The sequence below is a fragment of the Podarcis pityusensis genome, assembly GCF_964106645.2.
Source record: "Podarcis pityusensis genome assembly, chromosome: 9".
NCBI classification, from domain to species: domain Eukaryota; kingdom Metazoa; phylum Chordata; class Lepidosauria; order Squamata; family Lacertidae; genus Podarcis; species Podarcis pityusensis.
This window is the reverse complement of record NC_138034.1, coordinates 26,406,835-26,428,451: the sequence shown is the minus strand read 5'-3', so window position 1 is coordinate 26,428,451 and position 21,617 is coordinate 26,406,835. Positions and strand designations below refer to the sequence as shown.

The window sequence follows — 21,617 nt, the reverse complement described above, 5'->3', positions numbered from 1 at the left end:
TTTCTCCATAATTTAAAAAAGTCCTATAGCATCTAATTTGATGACAATTTAAGTGTCAAGTTCCCAAATTGTTCTCAGTTATTCTGTGGTGCTTCTACATTCATTGGCATGCTGGAAGGTGGGAGTATACTTACTGAAAAATTGAGTTGTTTGCTGCAACTGAAAATTGCATTGCAAAAGAATTTGGGAAGAATACAAGGGTGCCGGTAGTACTTTTCGTGGGTTATCATCCTAGATAGACTATTTGATAGTTCCTCTTCCACTGAAACGTTTATTTTTATGCAAAATATTTGTGTGTCATCTTTCCTACAAAAATATGTTTGAGTTAGTATATAAAAATCAACAATAAAAGATTTCCTAGAGGATTTTAAATTATTTATTACTTCCCCCAGGAAGAGAGGCTCATATGCATAAACAATAATCTGTTTATAATACAGATTGCCTTGCTGGGTGCAATCCATATTCTCTCGGTCATAAAGCCAGTTGCATTCCTCTGAGGGCAACTGTTTAAAATGCTATTAATAATAATTAGGTATGTTCTCTCACCACTTGGGGGCAGCAGCCAACACCAAATATAAAGTTTCACCATCAGATATACTTCCTGTAAATTGCCTGCGATGCTCAAAACTGTATGTTTCCTTTTTACAAAAGGAAAGGCAAATTAACCTCTCTTTGTATTTGCAGGACTTTTCTTTTTTTGTTATGCATTAAATATCTGTGTTCAACAGGGGAAAGTATGTTAGACCGCACACATTTCATACAAAAAGTTATACTAAATGTGTGTGTGCGCGTACACACACAGAGGTGAGTGCATAATAGTACTGATATACTAAATGTTTGTTGCTTTTTAACCAATTAATTAATCAGCTAAACAATGCAGTACTGGAATGCAGATTATATTAAATTAAAGGCAGGTGGCGTTGTGGTGTAAACCACTGAGCCTCTTGGGCTTCCGATCAGAAGGTTCACAGTTCGAATCCGAGCAATGGGATGAGCTCCCGTTGCTCTGTCCCAGCTTCTGCCAGCCTAGCAGTTCGAAAACATACCAGCTAAATAGGTAGCTAAATAGGTACCACTGTGGCGGGAAGGTAAATGACGTTTCTGTGCGCTCTGGCACTCATCATAGTGTCCCATTGTGCCAGAAGCGGTTCAGTCATGCTGGCCACATGACCCTGAAAGCTGTCTGTGGACAAATGCCAGCTCCCTCAGCCTGAAAAGCGAGGTGAGAGCTGTACCCCATAGTCACCTTTGACTGAACTTAACTGTCCAGGGGTGATTTACCTTTACCTTATATTTAATATGACTGCAATACTGTGCATAATTATAATTTCTCAGTAGTACAATCTTATTTGTGTTTATCCAGAAGTCTTATTGAGTTCAGCAGGGCTTACTCCCAGATAAGAGGGCATTGGATCGCAGCCCCTAACCCCAATAACTTCAATGGAATTTAAACGGAACTGAATTCAGGATCGTAACAGCTTCCATTTGATGCAACCATTTGTTATTTAGAGAATCTTCTCACAGGCCAGTCTTATCCTCTGTTGTGGGATTATGCAAGTGGGAGAGAATTCTAGCTCATCGTTCTTGAGCTGGCTGATACAGCCTCACTTTGCATTATTGACAGCTCTGCAGTCCTGATGTGGCACCAGCACAAAGGACCTAAATGATGATCCATCTGCAGCGATGCAGCTGCAAGGATATGATATATGACATGTGGTCTTAAGTCAAGGAATGGCAGATGTGACATTAGTCAGCATCTTATCCGCAAGTGCAAGTTCTGAACATTGCAGCAGTTAAAGGCTGTGGTTAAAAACAACAAAACAAAACCCAACTACCTACATAGGAACACAGGAAACTGCATATTACCAATTCAGACTATCTAGCCAGGATTCTAGATTCAGGTAGGTAGCCGTGTTGGTCTGACACAGTTGAAATGTATATAAAAATTTTAAAAATGTCCAGTAGCACCTTAGAGACCAACTAAGTTTGTTCTTGGTATAAGGCATGGGTAGGCAAACTAAGGCCCAGGGGCTGGATCCGGCCCAATCGCCTTCTCAATCCGGCCCGTGGACAGTCCGGGAATCAGCGTGTTTTTACATGAGTAGAATGTGTCCTTTTATTTAAAATGCATCTCTGGGTTATGTGTGGAGCATAGGAATTTGTTCCTCCCCCCCCCAAAAAAAATATAGTCCGGCCCCCCACAAGGGCTGAGGGACAGTGGACCGGCCCCCTGCTGAAAAAGTTTGCTGACCCCTGGTATAAGCTTTCATGTGCACGCACAGGTATCTGAAGAAGTGTGCATTCACACAAAAGCTTATACCAAGAACAAACTTAGTTGGTCTCTAAGGTGCTACTGGACAATTTTTTTTATTTTTTTATATATTTAGCCCAGGATTATTAACACTGATTGGCAGCAGCCCAGGGTTTCAGGACAAAGTCCTTCCTAGACCTACCTGGAAATGCCAGATTGAACCTGAGGCCCTTTGCATACAAAGCATGTGTTCTGGCACTGAGCTACAGCCTGTGCCTAAATGCTTAAAGGAACTGGTGCTGTACTGTACATCTGTAAATATATATATTGTCCAGTAGCGCCTTAGAAACCAACTCAGTTTGTTCTTGGTGTGAGCTTTGTGTGCATGCACACTGTTTGTATATATGCTATGAGTAATGCATGCCAGGCCAGCCCCACTCATCCAAAATCAAAGAATTGATGAATTCGTTCTTATTTTGGATTGATCTAGCATTTCACACCAGAACAGCCCTACCAGGGTTACAGATGTTAACCAGCTACCGTCCCTGTTCTTAATCTAGTTAGGCTGTCCCCCTGCAGAATATAACTTGACCCTTCTGTAGAAGATTTCAGTAGAAGATTTCAAAGTTAGCATTATCGCCTGCTAATGTCTGCAAATTAAGATGCTGTAAAAAGCAGAAGAGCATAGGTTACCATAATAATATAATCGGCATTCCTAATGGGGAGTGTGTATACACCCTGCCCCTTGTACTGGACCCTTTTAAAAGTCTGTAAATGCTATCGTTAGAATTTGTGCCTCACCATCAGAGTTCAGGGAGAGTAATTAATATTTTTAAATAGGGTAATTGGTATTGCATATGTTTTCCTTTATCTTTTACAACTACATGAGTGGCAGAAATTCCGAAGGGTGGATTTTTGCCAGCACGGATAGAAAAAGCCGCATTTACCAAATTTCTACTTGTTTTATCAGTCTTTTTTTGTGGATAAATGTGATTATTTAAAATTTAAAGTCGGGGGGGGGGAAATTCTGGCAATAAAACAAGATGATGCATTCCTGCTTCTCTTGGAGAGTGGTGGAGATTGATAGAGTTGTCAATTTATCATTTGCACCTATCGTTTATTGTTTTGCATCAGTAGTGATACAAAAACGAAACCAGAGAAGGCACAGCAAATGAATAGCAACACTCGGAAGACAGTTGCGGAAGGACAATATGGATAATAGTGCTCAGACTGCACTTTGTTCGCTGTTTCCCCTTCTATGTTAACCTGGCTGCATCGCTAGGAAGAGGGAAGGCTGCCTAATGTCTACAACTGTTAATTAGGGTCTAGCATTGTCCACTAGGTGGCAGTATGACCAGAGCATCCCTGTATGCCTCGGTTTGAAGCTAGAACCTTATAGAAACTGGGTAGAAATTTACCCAAATTAGATTTAAAAAGATATTTCTGCCTTGGGTATTTGGTCAAACCCGCAGGAACTATAAGGTCGCCAGCTTTTAACTGGGTTCTGCCCTGGTGCCTTTCTGCCATTATTGGCAGAGAATAATGCTTATCTCATTGCCTTGAAAAGTTTTATCTGCTGATTTCTATAGGTCAGCCTTCCCCCAACCTGCTGCCCTCCCCTTATCTCGGACTGCACTTTCTATCTACTGCAGCCTGCATGGTTATTATTATTGTTATTATTTATTAAATTTGTATATTGCCCTTCATCTGTAGATTTCAGGGCAGTTTGCATCAGCAGGGCACCAAGCCAGGGAAGGCTACTGTAGCTCAAACTGCTCTTAAACACACAGTGATACCTCAGGTTAAGTACTTAATTCGTTCCGGAGGTCCGTTCTTAACCTGAAACTGTTCTTAACCTGAAGCACCACTTTAGGCAATGGGGCCTCCTGCTGCTGCCATGCCGCCGGAACACAATTTCTGTTCTCATCCTGAAGCAAAGTTCTTAACCTGAAGCATTATTTCTGCGTTAGCGGAGTCTGTAACCTGAAGCGTATGTAACCTGAAGCGTATGTAACCTGAGGTACCACTGTATAGGAGCCATTCAGGTTCCAGACATGTCTAGTTTATCTGTTGGAATGGCATATGATTTACAGGACAGGGAATGCACACACAGCCATGTTAAATTTTGCGTCAGGCAGTTCTAACTAAATGTGAGCCATTCAGGGATCATAAAATATAAAATGCCTGGGATATTTCAAGGGTTCTGCATTCATCCTTAGCACCCTGACATTGACCTATTGCACATGTATGATTTCTGACTTCCTAACCAGGGACGCGGGTGGTGCTGTGGGTTAAACCACAGAGCCTGGGACTTGTCGATCAGAAGGTCGCGGTTCGAATCCCCGTGACGGGGTGAGCTCCCGTTGCTCAGTCCCTGCTCCTGCCAACCTAGCAGTTTGAAAGCACGTCAAAGTGCAAGTAGATAAATAGGTACCGCTCCGGCAGGAAGGTAAACGGTGTTTCCGTGCACTGCTCTGGTTCGCCAGAAGCGGCTTAGTCATGCTGGCTACATGACCCGAAAGCTGTACGACGGCTCCCTCGGCCAAAAAAGCAAGATGAGCACCACAACCCCAGAGTTGGCCACGACTGGACCTAATGGTCAGGGGTCCCTTTATCTTTACTTTTAACCAGCTTCCCCTCTCCCTCCTTCTCCTCTGCTATGCAAACTTCCTTCCTTTCTCTTTTCAGAGGTAATCATGCTGCCCAGCTCCATTTCCGCCAATATTAATGCTAACCATGGCTAGTTTTCAGGCAAAGGCTGGAACCAGGGTTAAGAGAAGGATTGGCAACACTAGCCAAGTTTGCATGTGAGAGGACGATGAAGAAGAAGTGTACAAGCCTGTGGAGTCTTGCTTGATTTCCTAAACACAGCTAGGAGAACAAGAACACCCTGTCTACCCCAGGCCCCTAATACTGGTTTGCTCTCGTTGAGTTGCCAAGCTGTTTTTCTGACAGGGCTCCTCTTCTCTAATAGCTGCATGATAGGAGCAAATTCAGATCAGGTTTTTTAGACAGGACAGGACTGTGACTGCCCCACCCTCTTGCCCACAGGACATACATGTGCAGGTCATCCAAGGAGGGAGATCATTGCGGGGGAGACAAGAAGGGAGATTATTGGGGCTTGTAGCCATCTCTGTCTTGGCACATTTTAAAAAACTGGCCCTAGGAGAAAATATTTGCAGGTGACCTGGCATATAGAAAGAGCCTTCAGCAGGTTTGTGATGAAAGCACATTACCAGGGTCACGCCTCTAGTTGTGTAGAAAGGATGTGCTTTTAGAACAGCCTCCTTCTGGACCTCCACCAAAATCTGAACTAGAGCATTTTTTGAAGCCAATGGAAGGCACTTTTCTTCAGGCAGGCATTGGAAACTTTGGCTACAGCAACAGATTACTATGAAAGGGTTTGTTTACTAGCAGCATAATTGCAATTATTATTAATTTTCCTTTTTTTTATATATGCCACATATCACCTCTTTGATAGATGAGCAATCATTAGACAATGATAACTACATACCACTGTAAGCAAGCAAATATATTATATTACATTGGGCAGTTTTTCCTGGTGTTCATTCAGACATGGATTTGTATTTTTTAAAGCTCAGAGACAGTTTGGGAAGATAGAGATGTGGTGTTTTCTGCTCAACGGCACCATCTGCTTCTCTTCTCCCATCTTGACAATCTGTTTTTCTTTTGCATGGGTGTTCTTTGTTTTTAATGTTTGGATTGTTAGCTGCTTTGATTTTTGTGTGTGTAAGAAAATCAAGGGAATAATTTTCTAAAAGCCCATTAAAATTGACCTCTGTAATTCACTGTAGGTGGTGCTGCCCTTGAAGATGACTCAGAAGTTTCAGTGGGTGGGAAACGCTAGGGCTGCCTTCCTAAAAGGATATGGAGTGGCATGTGCATATCTAACCACTATTCTGCAAATAGCATTGCTTATCTGTTTCCTTCTGAGCACAACTCAAGGTGCTGGTTTAACCATTAAGCCACTTCATCACTTTCTCTCACTCTCCCACTCCCCTTGCTGTTGTTGTTGTCCCCGCCCCCAGACCAGACACTCCTGCACAAACTCCTCACAACTGCTAGGAGTAAGTCCTTTACAGCCCTGAAATGATAAGATGATATTCTTGTCAAAGTTGACATATGTTCCCCTTCTTCCCATATTCCCCCAAAAGTTTGTAAGACCCTTTTATTCTTGCTAGAATCCAGTGACTCTAACTGATCTGCTTTTAAGTCTAGCTGGTGGGTTTCCCCCCAATCAATTTGATTGTTTGTAGCCAATGGCTATTACAATATGAACACGATAAAAAAAAATCCTTCCAGCAGCACCTTAGAGACCAACTAAGTTTGTTATTGGTATGAGCTTTTGTGTGCATGCACACTTCTTCAAAAATTTTTAAATTTTGTTTCGACTACGGCAGACCAACACGGCTACCTACCTGTAACTATAAATATGAACACAAATCGCACAACTGCAAAACAGAACAAAAAGCATTGCATACACCAGAACAAGCCAAATCTACAATGTCAACATCCCTAGGATTTAGCACTGGTGGTTGTATTTAGCTTCAGCTCCCATAGACAACTTCATACTGAATTTACAGTTATTAATAATTTCCTTAGATGGTTAGTGCTATAGTTAAAGTTTATTTCTATGCTGCCTTTCAACCCCTCCCCCCAAAAAAGCTCCCAAGGCGGTTCACACACGATAATTCCCAGATACAAAACTCAACCAAAAAATAAATTTTAAAAGTACAATTTACACCCCAAAAAATTAGACAGCAAAATCTTAATATTTCAGAAAAGACCAAAAGCAAAATATATGCATGTTCCTTTGCCCAAATGGGAAATAGCAGCCCTCAGAAAGTCTCCAGGGAGAGCAGGAGTAAATCCTTAAGGGGTATCTCATCCTCACAAAGGTCCCAAGCAGAGGTGTGGGAGGTGGGAAGACCGCAGCAGATTCTGGACTGAGATTGCAGAATTCTCCAGAAATAAAGCATCCACTTACTGGAGAGTAAAGGTAAAGGACCCCTGGATGCTCTAAACCACTGAGCCTCTTGGGCTTACAGATCAGAAGGTTGGCAGTTCGAATCCCTGCAACGGGGTGAGCTCCCATTGCTCTGTCCCAGCTCCTGCCAACTGGAGAGTGCATCTCATTGGCACTCCATGAGCCCTGTGTCTGAGCAAGCATGTATAGGATCCCACAGTTAGTCTTGGCTTCTCTGATTCAAGAACTAAATGAGCATGCACAAGTGAAGTTCTGACCCACGGTCTGCTACTACCAATGATATAAAAGGATCTGTGAAAAGCAAAGACCCCACATTGCCAGTATCATTGCACAGCTTAGGAACTGTATGTTACAAAGACCTTCACCAGCCTGGATAGCTCAGCTGGATAGCGCATGGTGCTGTTAACACCAAGGTTGCAGGTTCAGTCCCTGAATAGGACAGCTGCATATCCCTGCATTGCAGGGGGTTGGACTAGATGATCCTCAGGTGGGCTTTGGAAACTTCTCACCTAGCCATAGATTGCTTTAATGGAGTTTGTTTAACAGCAACATACTTTATCATATATATATATATATATATATATATATATATATATATAGTGCATGTTATATAAGTCATACGTCATCTTTTAGATTGACAGTAAATAGATAATAATAATAAAAAATACATACCAGTGTAAGCCAGCAAACATTTTACATTTCATCTGTCATGGATGCTTTAGCTGAGATTGCAAGGGGTTGGGCCAGATGATCTTTGGGGTCCCTGCCAACTCCACAATAGTATGATTCTACAATGGGCTTCATTTCAAATTCCATCATCTACCTGTGTTGGAATACGGTAATAAAATAGCTCCCAAGACCTTGAGTTCCTCAGTGGAGTGTATTTTTATATTTAAAAGAAAATGAGAAAAACCTCTCATCTGTCAATTAGGTAGCCAGAATTAAAAATCCAGAATGTAGGCTAGCTTTTGCCAACCTCTAGATGTTACAGATTACAGTTCCCATCATGCTGGTTGGGGCTGATGGGAGTTGTAGTCCAAAGCATCTGGAGGGAACCAGGCTGTCTTAAGGCAGGTGTAGACTATCTAGAGAAAGCAGCAGCAGCTCACAGCTGGATAAGTGTGTTGTGTGCAACTAATGGCAGGCCACAATGAAGGGAATGTACATCACCTTATGAGTCAGGAATGAGGATCCTGTGGCCCTGCAGGTGTCCGTTGGCAATGCTGACTGGGGCTGATGTAGTCCCAAACATCTGGAAGGCCACAGGCTCCCCATTCCCTATTCTGAAAGGGGGTTACATTGATTGCACCCCTGGATGTGCATTGCATAATGTAAGGAGCAGTGCCGGATTTATGTATAGGCTAAGTAGACTGAAGCCTAGGGCCTCTAAATCTAGGGGGCCTTGCCAGCCCACCTGCTCCCCAGCAGGCAGTCTCCCCTCTCCCAAAATTGCTAACCCAAAACTTCATGCGAGGGCAGGGCACCACCAGTGAAAAGGCCCTGCTCTGTGTAGCTCCTGCCCTGTCATCTTGTTTTTTGTACAATCTTGTTTGACCTCAGTAACCAAAATTATATTATCAATATATACAAGCAGAAAAGTTCTTTTCCTTCATCTGCAAGAAATCATACAAAACAAAGTGGCACTAATAATGAAAAGTTCCAGGGTGGCAACAGAAAGCAAACTAAAAATGCTTTTGCAGTTCATCAAAACTATCCAGCAATATCAAGTTATAGGAAAACTGGTGCTATTCACAGTAATCCTTCTAGTTGGTTAATTGGTTCGGCAACTTCCATGCACATGATGTGTGATGCTAATTATTCTTCCCAAGAGTTAAATGATAACTAATCAAAGGCAGCTTGTCGGGAGAGCTATGAGATTCAGGTGAGGGTCAGATGCCTTGTCAATCCCAGCAGGTATATGAGAGGACAGACTGGCCTGCGGGCTGCCCATACTCCCCAGGACAAAAGCAGAAAAGATATTTATTTTACACTGGAACACAATTTAATAGGAATTTACTATTAATAGGAATATACTACTCTTATTAGTCCTGTATACAAGACCTCTAGCATATAAAGGTAAAATGATATACGTCCAAGGTTAGATATAATTTCTCTTTCTAAATTTACATTTTTAATACAGTGGTACCTAGGGTTAAGAACTTAATTCGTTCTGGAGGTCCGTTCTTAACCTGAAACTGTTCTTAACCTGAAGCACCACTTTAGCTAATGGGGCCTCCCGCTGCTGCCGCGCCGTCGCTGCACGATTTCTGCTCTCACCCTGAAGCAAAGTTCTTAACCCAAGATACTATTTCTGGGTTAGCGGAGTCTGTAACCTGAAGCGTCTGTAACCTGAAGCGTCTGTAACCCGAGGTACCACTGTATTGTTACAGTTAACTTATATAACTACATATACACATACACAACAAAGGAGGAAATATAGGTTGCAATCCTTTACACATTTATGTGGGAATAAGTTCCATTTTTCTATTTTGCCATGATTACAATTATTTTTTCCATGCAGCCATTCCGCCAAGGAGTTCAGGGTGACATACACAGTCCCCTCCCCCATTTTCCCTCACAACAACCTTGTGGAGTAGGCTAGGCTGAGAGAAAGTTATTAACCCAAGGTCACCCCTGTGAGCATCATGGCCAAGTAGGGATTTGAACTCTGCTCTCCCAGATTCCTAGCTCAGCACTCCAACCACTGCACAATACTGCTTCTACATTAGCGACATATTGATTACAGTGGGACTTACTTCCTAGTAAAAATTTCTAGGATTGGGGTGTTAGAACCTCGATTCAATTTCTTTCCATGACAGCACAAAACAAAAACAGTTGGATTGGCCCTGAAATCAAGGTGTGCGAAGCTCAACAAAGATCCAAAACCATTTGAAATTATTGTTTCTCTGCCACCTCAGCTTGCATTTATGCCTGTGAATGACTCTCTATAACTTTATCCCCGTCATCAAAGATCCTTCTTTAAATGAAGCAAATGGCTACTATGGAAGAAGGATTGAGTAGAGAGGCAATGCTGAAGTAAAAACAAGAACCTCTTCTTGCTTTTGTGTGGTATGTCTCTTGCCAGATATTAGCCTATTAAAACAAGTGCAGGTTACAGCATAATTTCCCAATAAGGTTTTGAATTTGGGGGGGGGGGCGGTCTTCCAAGTATGCCAACTGTGCTCAAATGCAGGTGTCAGTGCTTTTATGTGTTTATGTCATGTTTCTGTATCATATACATTCTTAACATTAATGTATGCAATTACCGCATAATTAAGAAATAATTAATATTATATATTAATAGCTGTATGGTATTTGGTGTCAATTTGCGGCAGCGCTTTAACAGGTGTATGCTAGCATGAGGCATTAAGTCCAATCCTTTGCGTGTTTACACAGTAAGTCCCATTCTATTCAATGGAGATTGCTCCCAAGTAAAATACACAGAGGATTGTAGCCTTTAAATAAATGGATGGAAAGAACTGCTTTGCATTCAAACTGCCTTGTTTCTTGTGTGTAAAGAAAAACAAGAGCGTTTTCCAGATTTATGTCTGTGTTGAATCCTCATTGCTAAAGTGCTTAAAAATAAATCACAAACCAAGGGAGCTTTTTCTATGTATATACATGAAATCATGGACCATAGGGAATACCCATTTCTAAATGTATGAAACATGTGCACTCTACTGTTTATGATGAATAAAAGAGTGGTGTGGGTTTTGTGTATTTCTGGAGAGTTAAACGATAAATGCTGTTATACTTCTGGAAGTCTCCAACTGGAAATGTGTCAAGAGCTTTCCAAAGCAGCTCATAATGTCTGTCTGGGGCCCTCATTGTTAGTCTGAGCAGAGATGTAACGTTAGAAATCAGAAGTAAAAGCAAACATCTCCCCTTAATATGCCATAACGTTTCCAGCACTCCAGCTCCATCACCCCTGTCATATCCACTTTGCATGTGTCCTTTCTAGCTTCCATTGTCAGCCTGAACCTGCACCTCATCCAAGCCTGTCCTGACCGAGACACAATTCTCCGGCAGGGAAAAAGAAGCAAATAAACAAGTTGAGTGGTGTAAAAAAAGGGGGTTGCCTTGCAGGTGCCTGCAGCTGGCGGTTAACACAGACAGTAAGAGGATCAACTCCATCTCCACTGGCTGGAGAGAGAGGGAGAGAAATAAAGCTCCCACATTTACTATTCACAGTTTAGTTAATTTGGATGATAACGGTTAGTTTCTAATCCCATTGTGCAGAATTGAATATACTGAAACCTACAAGCCTTCTGAAAGAGGGTATCTTGCAAACAGAACAACAATCAGGAGCGTCTCCCCCCCAGACTGAACCGTGCAAGGCACGCACAGTTTTGGATAACATTTTGTAGGGGTTTGTTTAGTCACCCATCAGGTTGCAGACAAAACAGGTTACAGACAAAGCATCAAGAAGCGAGAGCTCTTTAAACAGACAAGAATCTGAATTTGCATTTTGCAGCAATAAAAAAGAAGAAGCACAAAATAACCAAAAGCTAACCAAAACTACAGTTCTAGGAGATATTAAATGGCACAGTTTCCTTCATCTAAAAATAAAATAATAAAAATCAGGGAGGAGAACAGTAACCTATTTTTTAAAACAGTTTGCAGAACGTCTCTCTGAAACTGTATTTCTGACTCTTTTTTAAAAAAACACGTTCATAATATTGCTTTGGAGAATACACCGTTTCCACTATGGAACGGACTAAAGTTTGGATACACTGGCACACATCTCCAAAGTCTAGGTGATGTTTTTATTTGGACGTGCAAACTATAGTCACATTCTGAGTTGAATTTGTTATTCATTTAGTCGATGTGTAAATTGGGCTTGTTTGAGGGGCGGGGGTGTCCCTATACAACTAAATAAGAAGGTGCCAATGAAAGTTGAAAGAGGCACGAAAATGCGCTCCGAAGCTTTGGAGAGGAAAAGGATACACCCTCTTTTTTAGCTAATTTCCTCAAGTTCCTGTTTGTGTGTTTTCGATATTTTCCTCTTCAAGCCTTTCAAAAGAAAGCAAGCAACTTCCCCAAGCTCCATTATTCCCTCTCCGGCCCCCCCTCGGACAAACTTGTTGCCCCCCAAAAAGACAGCCCTTTGCGCTCTCAAGGCGAGAAGCGCGGCTGCCAGAACAGAGGCCCTAGGAAAAAAGTTAACAATGCTGTGAAAATATGTTTGCAGAAAATAGACAATTGTTGGATTAGACGTATTCAAGTATGAAATAATGCCTTTTTGTGTAAAAACTTCAGCAATGTGCGTGTACAAAAGTTCCCTGTGGCAGTTACTTGCTCCCTTTGTGAGCGTTGCGCTTTGGCGTCTCCACTTGGCGCATTTCACTCCCAGCCCCTTTAAACGCGATTGTTTCTTTCTTTCTAATGACATTTACCGGATCAAAACATGCTGTTAATTCGATCAGAAAGCTTTACCCTCCCTAACAATGCCACAATAATTTCTCCTGAAGTTTGTTAAATTGACCAAAATTAGGCAAATGAATAGGGGGTCTGTAGGCGACCCTTCTCGCAGGTGACACCACATAATGCACTCTCAGACCAGCTGCGATCCCCTCTTTATTTTGCCCCTCTTTTCTTTGACCCGCATTATTAAGATTTAGGCCCAATGAAACCATTCACACTTTTCAATGGGATATTTTCCTATAGGATAATAGGCTACAAATTGAGCCTCTCCAAAGCGGCGAGGAGGAGGGGAAAAATAACAACCTCGAGAGACACACACACACTACAGAAACGACCGTCGTGTGCCAAAGGTTTGAGGGAGGCTCCTAAGGTCTGCAGAGGGGAGGAGAGAAAAATTTAAAGGACGGGGTGGGGGGAGAGAATCTCGTGCCAGCCTCCAGTCCCCACACCTGCCGGGGTGTCCCCGCCACATAAAGCGGGAGAAACAAAAAGGCCTGGCTGCCATCTCTCATAAAGATGGACGTGTCACCAAGTCGTGTGAGAAAAGCCTGAGAACAAACGGGCCCACTCCGTCTCCAAGGGCTCTTCCTTGAACTGGGCGGAACAGCCTATTAAGGGCTTACTTAATTACTTTAATGACTCTGGACAGGCTTTAAAATGCAGTCAGCGCTTGGACAGGGAAGGGGGGCGGCGGCAGGGTGTGTGCATGTGTGTGTTGGGCTGGGGGGAGAGTGTGGGGTGCCTGGGATTTGTAAACAGGCGGCCGTCGTGTGAGAGACCGACCAGGCGCTCGGCGGCCCACTGAAAGAAGACGACCAGTGTTTCGCAGCCTGCAGGCGCGCCACTGCGCTCATCTCGCTGCTCCTCAGCCCTGCGCGGGTCGTTGCCATGCAAATGCCCTTCGGGGGCCGATCACGTGTGCTTTGAAGGCCCACGTGGAGTGACAAAGCTGATCTGACGTGCCCCCACCCCACCCTTACACGCCCCTCAGGCTGGGGGTGTGGGGTGGATGGGGGAAGACCCGAACATACACACATTTTAAAAAACTGATCTTTAATGCATGCCTCCTCCTCCTCCTAACGCTGCTTTCCCTAATCCTGGGGAATCAGGCAGGCCATGAATATATCCCCCCCCCTCCCTCAGAAATGATCGCTTTATAAACCGCCCCTTGGAAGTTAGGGCTCTGCAATCCACCTGGGCCACTTGAAGGAGGACGTCGGGTGCCTTCTGCGAGCTTCTCCCCCAGCAGCGGCTTCTTGTCACGATGGCCTCCAAATTGAAGGAACGGAAAGTGAGTTGGAGAAGGAACGGTGCCCTGCGCGCTGCCACCGGGCTCGACCTTTCCTCAAGGAACTGGTGGCCCTTAGCTGCACAGGCTTAGACATCGGTTTTGAGGCTTGTGATGATGTGTGGGATGGGGTGGGGGGGGCAGTACCAGAACTCAGGAAATAGAAAGAAAGAGGCGAAGTCTCGAAACTGCTGAGATATTGGAACCTTGCAGTATTTGGCGCTTCATATATCTGGACGTTTCAAATCTCGTATGGAAGTTTCCAATATCTCAGTTTTGAGGCTTTGCCGTCCCCCACCCCAGTTTGCCTTCTTAGGATTATGGTACCATCAGCAAATGATGGACCCATCATCGTCTCCAGCAGTAAGGATGCTGCATTGCCAAGTTTTGGGGAGGTTTTTGTTTCTTTTTCGTCTTCAGTATGTCAAAAGCTTGGAGAGTTGGATAGGAGGAGCTCACAAGTGCCTGGCTCTTAAAGGGCTGTTCCAAGCTGTACAGAAGTAGGTTGTTGAAGGGCAGAGAAGTGTCTGGAGACGTCAAGAAAAATTAAAGGTGATGGAGCGACTTCGCGTTCTGATGCGATGCTCCCTTCCATCTTGCCATACCACACGTGTGTCTAGCCTAAGCCTGTCGTTCTCATGCATTTTCCAGAGGATCCCGGTCTCCCATAAAGTGATCGAGAAAAGGAGAAGGGACCGGATCAACCGCTGTCTGAACGAACTCGGAAAGACGGTGCCAATGGCTTTGGCAAAACAGGTGCGCATCCCAAAGTTGCGTTTTGCGTCTTTTTGGCCGAGAGGGGAAGCAATTTGCGTACGTGGGGTTACTTAGGAGTGGCTGCTGCTGCTGCTGCTGCTCTTTTTGCGTGGAGAGGGGTGTGTGTATGTGGCATTTTGCAGTATAAGGGGATCGTGATCATAGCTTTGTGAATGAAACAAGTGTGGCTTATTCCTGCTCATTTGCAAGCCTTTTTGTCGTTAGGTTAACTCACTGGATTCAATGCTCCGGGTGCACGGGGTTGGAAAACAACTCCCTGAAGTCCTGTCTGCCTTTGTGCATTTCAGAGTTCCGGCAAGCTGGAGAAAGCGGAGATCCTGGAGATGACCGTCCAGTACCTGCGGGCCCTTCACTCTGCAGATTTCCCTCGGGGGAGAGAAAAGGGTAGGCGCGCTCTTCTTCCGTGGCTGTGCGTTTCTGGCCACGCAGGCGCGCAGGGAGAAGACCCTGGGCCGGGAACTGCTGGCTGAGCTCTGAGAAGCCTTGGGAATGGATCACACTTTGCTGTGGGAAATCCCATTAGTGAAATTGGGGGATCCTGGCGACACGGGTGGAGAGGAAAAGAAATCCCAGCTCGCGACACTGGGAGGGATTTTGGACACAAACGTTTTCACGACCAGATTAGTGGTCCAGGGGTTAAATCGCCAAGGGCAACCCACTAGCTCTTAGACTCAGACCCCCAGTGCAATCCTCTATAAATCTTCTCAGAAGTAAGTCCCACTGATTACAATGGGGCCTGCTCCCAGATAAATGGGTGTGGGGTGGTGGCCTCAGTTTTCAGTATGTAATTTGGGAATCAGTGATTCTACCTCACAGTGAATGGATTGCATGGAACATAAATAAACAATCCTTTACATGAATTAAACTCCCCCCCCCCCAAAAAAGGAGTAAGCAAATTAATGGAAGGTGAAGCTCTCCGTGATTAGAGACAGTGCATTACAGTAGCTTAGGCGTTGCTTTGAGCTTTCCAAGCCTGGGTGGTTTTGGAGACATAAGTGCAGGACTCAAACAACATTTCGTTTGATCCAGCAAGATAACTTCATTCCCTGATAAGGAAGGATTTTACAGACTTGTGAGATGTAGAATAATGAACAAATAATGCATTTATTATGGCACAATCTTCTGTGACCAACAGCCCACTTCATCAGCTACATGAAGCATTAATACTCAGCAGATGTATATGATGTGAACATATACTCAAATAGGTGTATATTTTTTGTATATACCTGGCTACATAGGGGGGAAGTCCAGTGCAAAATTGTTGGCTGAGAATTTATCAGTACACTCTGAGGCTGTGTACGCACTATACCTTTAAAGCACATTATTTCCATCAAATATCTCTGGGCACTGTAGTTTACTCATCACAGAGTTGCAATTCCCAGCAACCCTTAAGAAACAAAAGTGCTCAGAATTCTTTGAGTGGGAACCTGTGCTTCAAATGTGCTTTAAACATAACTGCTTTTCCTACCTTAACTAGCAAGACTGCAGAGAATGGTTTGCTCTGTTCTCATGCTGTATTTGCTGATCTACCCCTGATTTGTTAGACTTCATGGGATGTGTTCTGAGCATTCATTTTCAGTTATTGTGGGGAGGTTATGTGATGCCACATCAAGCGATTGTTATCTCACACTTTCCAGTGTGTTTTCCCATCACTGGGGTAGGGAGTGAGCTCATTCACACTCCCTTTTGTCCTGCAATTTATTCCATTTGCCCCATGATTTCTAGGCATGGGTCTGAGAGGTTTTTCTTCTGCCCCTTTGCCTTCCCCTGGAAAACCCACAGTTTACTGCTGAATCAGTACATACATAAATCTGGAGAAAACCCATTTGACGTTTGTTCTGATGCAGTAGTAAACCACAGGTTTTCCCAGGGGAAATGGCAGGACAAAAGGAACACCTCTTGGCCCCCTGCCTAGAAATCATGATACAAATGTAAGTGTGGATGAGCCCTTTGTCACACAAGAGCACCAAACCAACTCTAATTGTGCAACTTTAATTTGCCAGTATATGGCTGAATCCTATCCAAAAACAGCAACATTCTTGAAGCATCCTTTGTCCTGTTGCATTGCCTTCCATGGGATGCCCACGTTAACCAATGCACCTTTTCCCATGTGTAAAATGGTCAGGTGAAGAAGATACAGGTGAATACCTGCAAAGGTACAGGAGCCTTGTCCTACTTTTTTACTTCACCACTCCACTGAGACCCCCCACTTGGGAAACACTAGTTTCCAAACTCTACTTACTAAATTAGGCAAAACAGGTTCCCATTAATTTGCTGCAAGAGGCAGGAAAAACAGGGTGTCGATTGTAGGGTGGGGTGTTTCTTCCTGCCCCATGTAGGCAAGCCATGATTCCCAACCACACGCCCCACAGGGGGCAATTTGATTTTGAAAGTGGGCAGTTCAAAAATGAGTTATTAACAGTTAATGGCTTTTTAGGCTTCCTCCATGCGAATAGGAACCACTGCTGTAACCCAATTTTTCTTTCTTTCCAACAGAGCTTCTAGCTGAATTTGCCAACTACTTTCACTATGGCTACCATGAGTGCATGAAGAACCTAGTTCACTACCTGACCACAGTGGAGAGAATGGAGACCAAGGACACCAAGTACGCCCGGATCCTGGCTTTCCTGCAGTCCAAAGCTCGCTTTGTCACTGAACCCATCTTTTCCTCACTGGGATCTGTCCCAGAGCCAGACCTCTCCTATCAGCTGCCACCAGCTCCAGACTGCTTGGGCCACAGCCCCAATGACCCTGTGTTCCAGCAGGGGTCTGGACACGGCCCCTTTTCCTGGCACAGCTCCGCTAGGAGTCCCACTCTCCCTTACCTCCCCAACGCTCCTGTGCCCCTCACTGGCCACGGGCAGCAGCGCAGCACCTTCTTGTCATCCGTGCAAAGTCTGGACCGCCACTACCTCAACCTAATTGGCCATTCCCACCCCAACACATTCAGCCTGCCTTCTGGCCAGCATCCATCGGTGCTATAGCCTACGTCTGGCGTTGCCAGCTGGTTGTCCAAAAAGGGTCCCTGTGTCTTAAAGAGTTGCCAGAGAGAGAGAAGTCTATGGCTTTTGCCTTCCCAGTGTTGCCATGCCATTGACCTTCTCCGCGTCTTGCAGTTCCTAAAGGCCCAAAATGCCTTCCAAGGCCAGGTAGTGCCGAGCTCACCTGCACATATTACCTATTTATATTATTTCAAGACAATAAATTATCTGGCCTCCTTCCACAACTGTAAATAGATATGAAATTAATGGTGGAGTGAAATAAAAATATACTTCTGGAAAAAGGTTCAGCCTGATATGTTTGCTGTGTTTATTTATTCATCCTTCTGCCAGCCAGTTCTTCTAAATGTTTGCTCTGATTTTGGCACAAATGGAGTAAGGTTAGGTGCACATTAGGTTTGTTTTGTTTTACCTTTTTAAAGAAAGCATTTTTAGAAGAAACAAACACAGCTAAGGGGATTGGAAACTCTATTTAAGCGATGGGGGAGATGCCTGTGCCAAATGGCTAAGGATGGTATCGTACACCAAGGTTATTTTGCTGTTGGTTTGATAGGAGCCAGGCTGCACCACAAGACTTTAACTTATGCAGCGGTGTCCTTTGATACGGGATGGGAATACCCTGGTGTATATATGGTGTTGTTTGTTGTTGCAACCTGGCCTTGAGATCTCCATGCTTCCTTGGAAGCAAACCTTATAGGATTTAATCTCAAGGGCTCTGGAGCCAATTCACACAATCATATTAGCATGTCATGGAATCATAGAACCTGAAGGAGCGTCTCCACCCCCATCGTTCAGCCCGGACACTGAGATCCAGCGCTGAGGGCCTTCTGGCGTTTCCCTCATTGCAAGAAGTGAGGTTACAGGGAACCAGACAGAGGGCCTTCTTGGTAGGGGCGCCCACCCTGTGGAACACCATCCCTTCAGATGTGAAGGAAATAAGCATCTATCCTATCTTTAAAAGACATCTGAAGGCAGCCCTGTTTAGGGAAGTTTTTAATACTTAATGTTTTTAACATTTGATTGGGAGCCGCCCAGAGTGGCTGGGGAGACTCAGCCAGATGGGTGGGGTATAAATAATAAATTATTATTATTATTATAGAATCACAGAACTGTAGAGTTGGAAGGGACCCCAAATAATGCAGGAATCTCAGCCAAGGCATCCATGACAGAGAAAGGGGGCTGTTGAATGGATCATTGCAGATCTCACCATGGAGCTGTTTTACTACTGCCCCATTAAGGCACCCATGGAGGTCTCACACCATTGCACATGGGAATGCACTAGGTACCAGCTGGACTCCAGGTCCACCTGGGGCCCACGGCTGGAACATTTCTTCAAGCTGCCTTATACTGAAGCAGACCATTGGTCCATCCAGCAGCCCTTGGACCTTCTACCTGCAAAACATACATAAAGGTAAAGGGACCCCTGACCATTAGGTCCAGTCGTGACCGACTCTGGGGTTGTGGCGCTCATCTCGCTTTATTGGCCGAGGGAGCTGGCATACAGCTTCCAGGTCATGTGGCCAGCATGACTAAGCTGCTTCTGGCGAACCAGAGCAGTGCATGGAAAGGCCATTTACCTTCCCGCTGGAGCGGTACCTATTTATCTACTTGCACTTTGACGTGCTTTCGAACTGCTAGGTTGGCAGGAGCAGGGACCAAGCAATGGGAGCTTACCCCATCGCTGGGATTCAAAGTGCCGACCTTCTGATAGACAAGTCCTAGGCTCTGTGGTTTAACCCACAGTGCCACCCGCGTCCCTAAAACATATATACTCTACCATTAAACTATGGTCATGTCCCATTGCTTGTGTGGGGAAGGTATTCACATGTGGGTGATCAACATGCAGCAGTCATATAACCTGTGTGACTGCAGAAGCAGATAAAAGATCTACAATACTGCACATACCACAATGGCTGTGTGTGTGTGTCCAGCCCTCCAACCTCATGCAGAGGTGAAAGTTCAAATAGTTAGAGTTTCCATGTGATCCTAGTTGAATTTCACATACACACACCAACAGTGATCCCATGGAAGACAGCAAGTGTCTGAATGAGACCTGGGTGTTTGCGGTGTAATTCAATACACTTTGGGAAGCTGGGCAGTGATGACCAATTACATGATTCTGTCACCATCAGATGATTCCTGATGTGACTTCCACATCTTAACATGCTAGAATTCATTCAGCTGTAGCTGTAGATAGCTGTAGATTAACATACTTCTGAGCAAACATACAAAGTTTTTATTCATCCACATTTGATTTAAGTGACTATTAATTCCAGGTGGGGAACTTAGGGCTGGTTATAATTATGTCCAAAGATGCCTCATGATTTCCTAGCAGAGGGATTTCAGCCTGGATTATCCCAGCATTTTTTTATTACTGTATTTTAAAATTCTTGTTGGTTTTTTTTTAAATCTTTTGACTATTCTATTTCTGTACTTTACTTTCTATTCTGGTTTATTATTTAGTTATACTGCATTTCATATTTTTATATTGTATTGTCTGATGGAGTTGGTTTTCAATGGACATTATAAGCAGCTTTTTGGAGAAAGCTCCTCAAAACACAGAGTATACATATTTAAATAAGCAAAACAAAGCACAATGACTCAGTGAATCCATAAAGAAAATGATGACTAAGCCTCCTTAAGGTGTGAGAGCTCTTTCCATGATAGTTTGTGCTTCTGTTCATATATGCATTTCAACCACGTAATGCTACAATTCAACAGAGATGCACTGAGGCTGCAAGAAGTGAGACTTTAACTTGCTTTCAGATCGTACACTTCCTGCCTTTATGCAAAACATGCAAGGAAGTCCTGTGGGGAAATTGAAAGGCTCCAATTTTACATTGTACAGTAAGGTGAAGTCTTACATAATGAGGATAAGCTTTTTTTTAAGATGAAGAAGTTGAAGTACTCAAATCCTGAAAGACAAATCCTCATGCCCTTTCCCAGTCACCTTTTGCAGGCTGAATGGAATGTTATCATATATAAAATGAAAACCAAAAAGGGAGTGTAAAACACAGAGCAAATAAGAAAGAAAAATACTTACTGCCAGGGATTTTGACAGCTTGGTTCTACAATTGTTCAGAACAATGGTAACAAAGTCTTGCTGAGGTACATAGGCATAGCTGCCGTGAAGGTAAACTCCATATAAGATCTCAATATAAGGAAAAAGGGAAATTCAAGTACGCACTGACCAAAACTCCCATGTTATTGTTGTTACATTTATATCCTGCCTTTCCTTCAAAAACTCAAGGCTGCATACGTGGTTTTCCTCTTTTCCATTTATCAACTGAACAACCCTGTAAGGTAGGTTAGGTGGAGAGACAGTGACTGGCCCAAGTTCACCAGGCGAATTTCATGAATGAATGAAGATCTGAACCCTAGTCTCCCAGGTCATTATCTCTCATTTAGGCTTGCAGATTATCTCCTAATACATTTTTGTAATTTTCTCTCAAGATCAAATCAATACTATTTTGATCCATTGTCGTGAGGCCCCTAAAAGTCGTGGGGCACATAGGCTACTCTGCCTATTTGGTAATCCAGCGCTGTTTGGCTTGCATATGGCAGCTGATGCTAGGTCTGCGCTGTTTCTCTCTTTCCATATAAGCTATTTATTTTTAAACTGCATTAACATACCTCCTTTTGTCCAATGAGCTCAAAGTCCATGCTTTCCCGCATAGAAAAAAAAATCATTCATGCCATACTGAAGTAATGTCATCGTACAGCATTTTTTCATTCTTATGTATAAACAGATATTTGATCTCAAAACCATGTAAAGGACAAACAGACTTCATTTTCAGCAGTTCACAGAAGTGTCATCGACTAAAACTTCAAAACTCCAGAAAAATGTTGTTAGTTAAAAAAAAATGATTT

The 21,617-nt window shown here is 43.7% G+C and overlaps 1 protein-coding gene across 3 annotated transcripts; it reads left to right on the top strand.

Moving 5' to 3' along the window:
• The first annotated feature begins 421 nt into the window (after window positions 1-421).
• Window positions 422-18,043, top strand: HELT (helt bHLH transcription factor). Of its 3 annotated transcripts, none has more exons than XM_081020583.1 (4): window positions 422-532; window positions 14,623-14,727; window positions 15,036-15,132; window positions 17,245-18,043. In XM_081020583.1, exons 2-4 carry the CDS (start codon window positions 14,710-14,712, stop codon window positions 17,730-17,732), a joined length of 603 nt encoding a protein of 200 aa, XP_080876709.1. In that variant the 5' UTR covers window positions 422-532; window positions 14,623-14,709; the 3' UTR covers window positions 17,733-18,043. The 3 variants fall into 3 exon arrangements, with proteins under 3 accessions (XP_080876709.1, XP_080876708.1, XP_080876707.1); XM_081020582.1 differs by lacking the exon at window positions 422-532 and adding an exon at window positions 13,709-13,974; XM_081020581.1 differs by lacking the exon at window positions 422-532 and having other exon boundaries at window positions 14,368-14,727.
• Window positions 18,044-21,617: the final 3,574 nt, after the last annotated feature.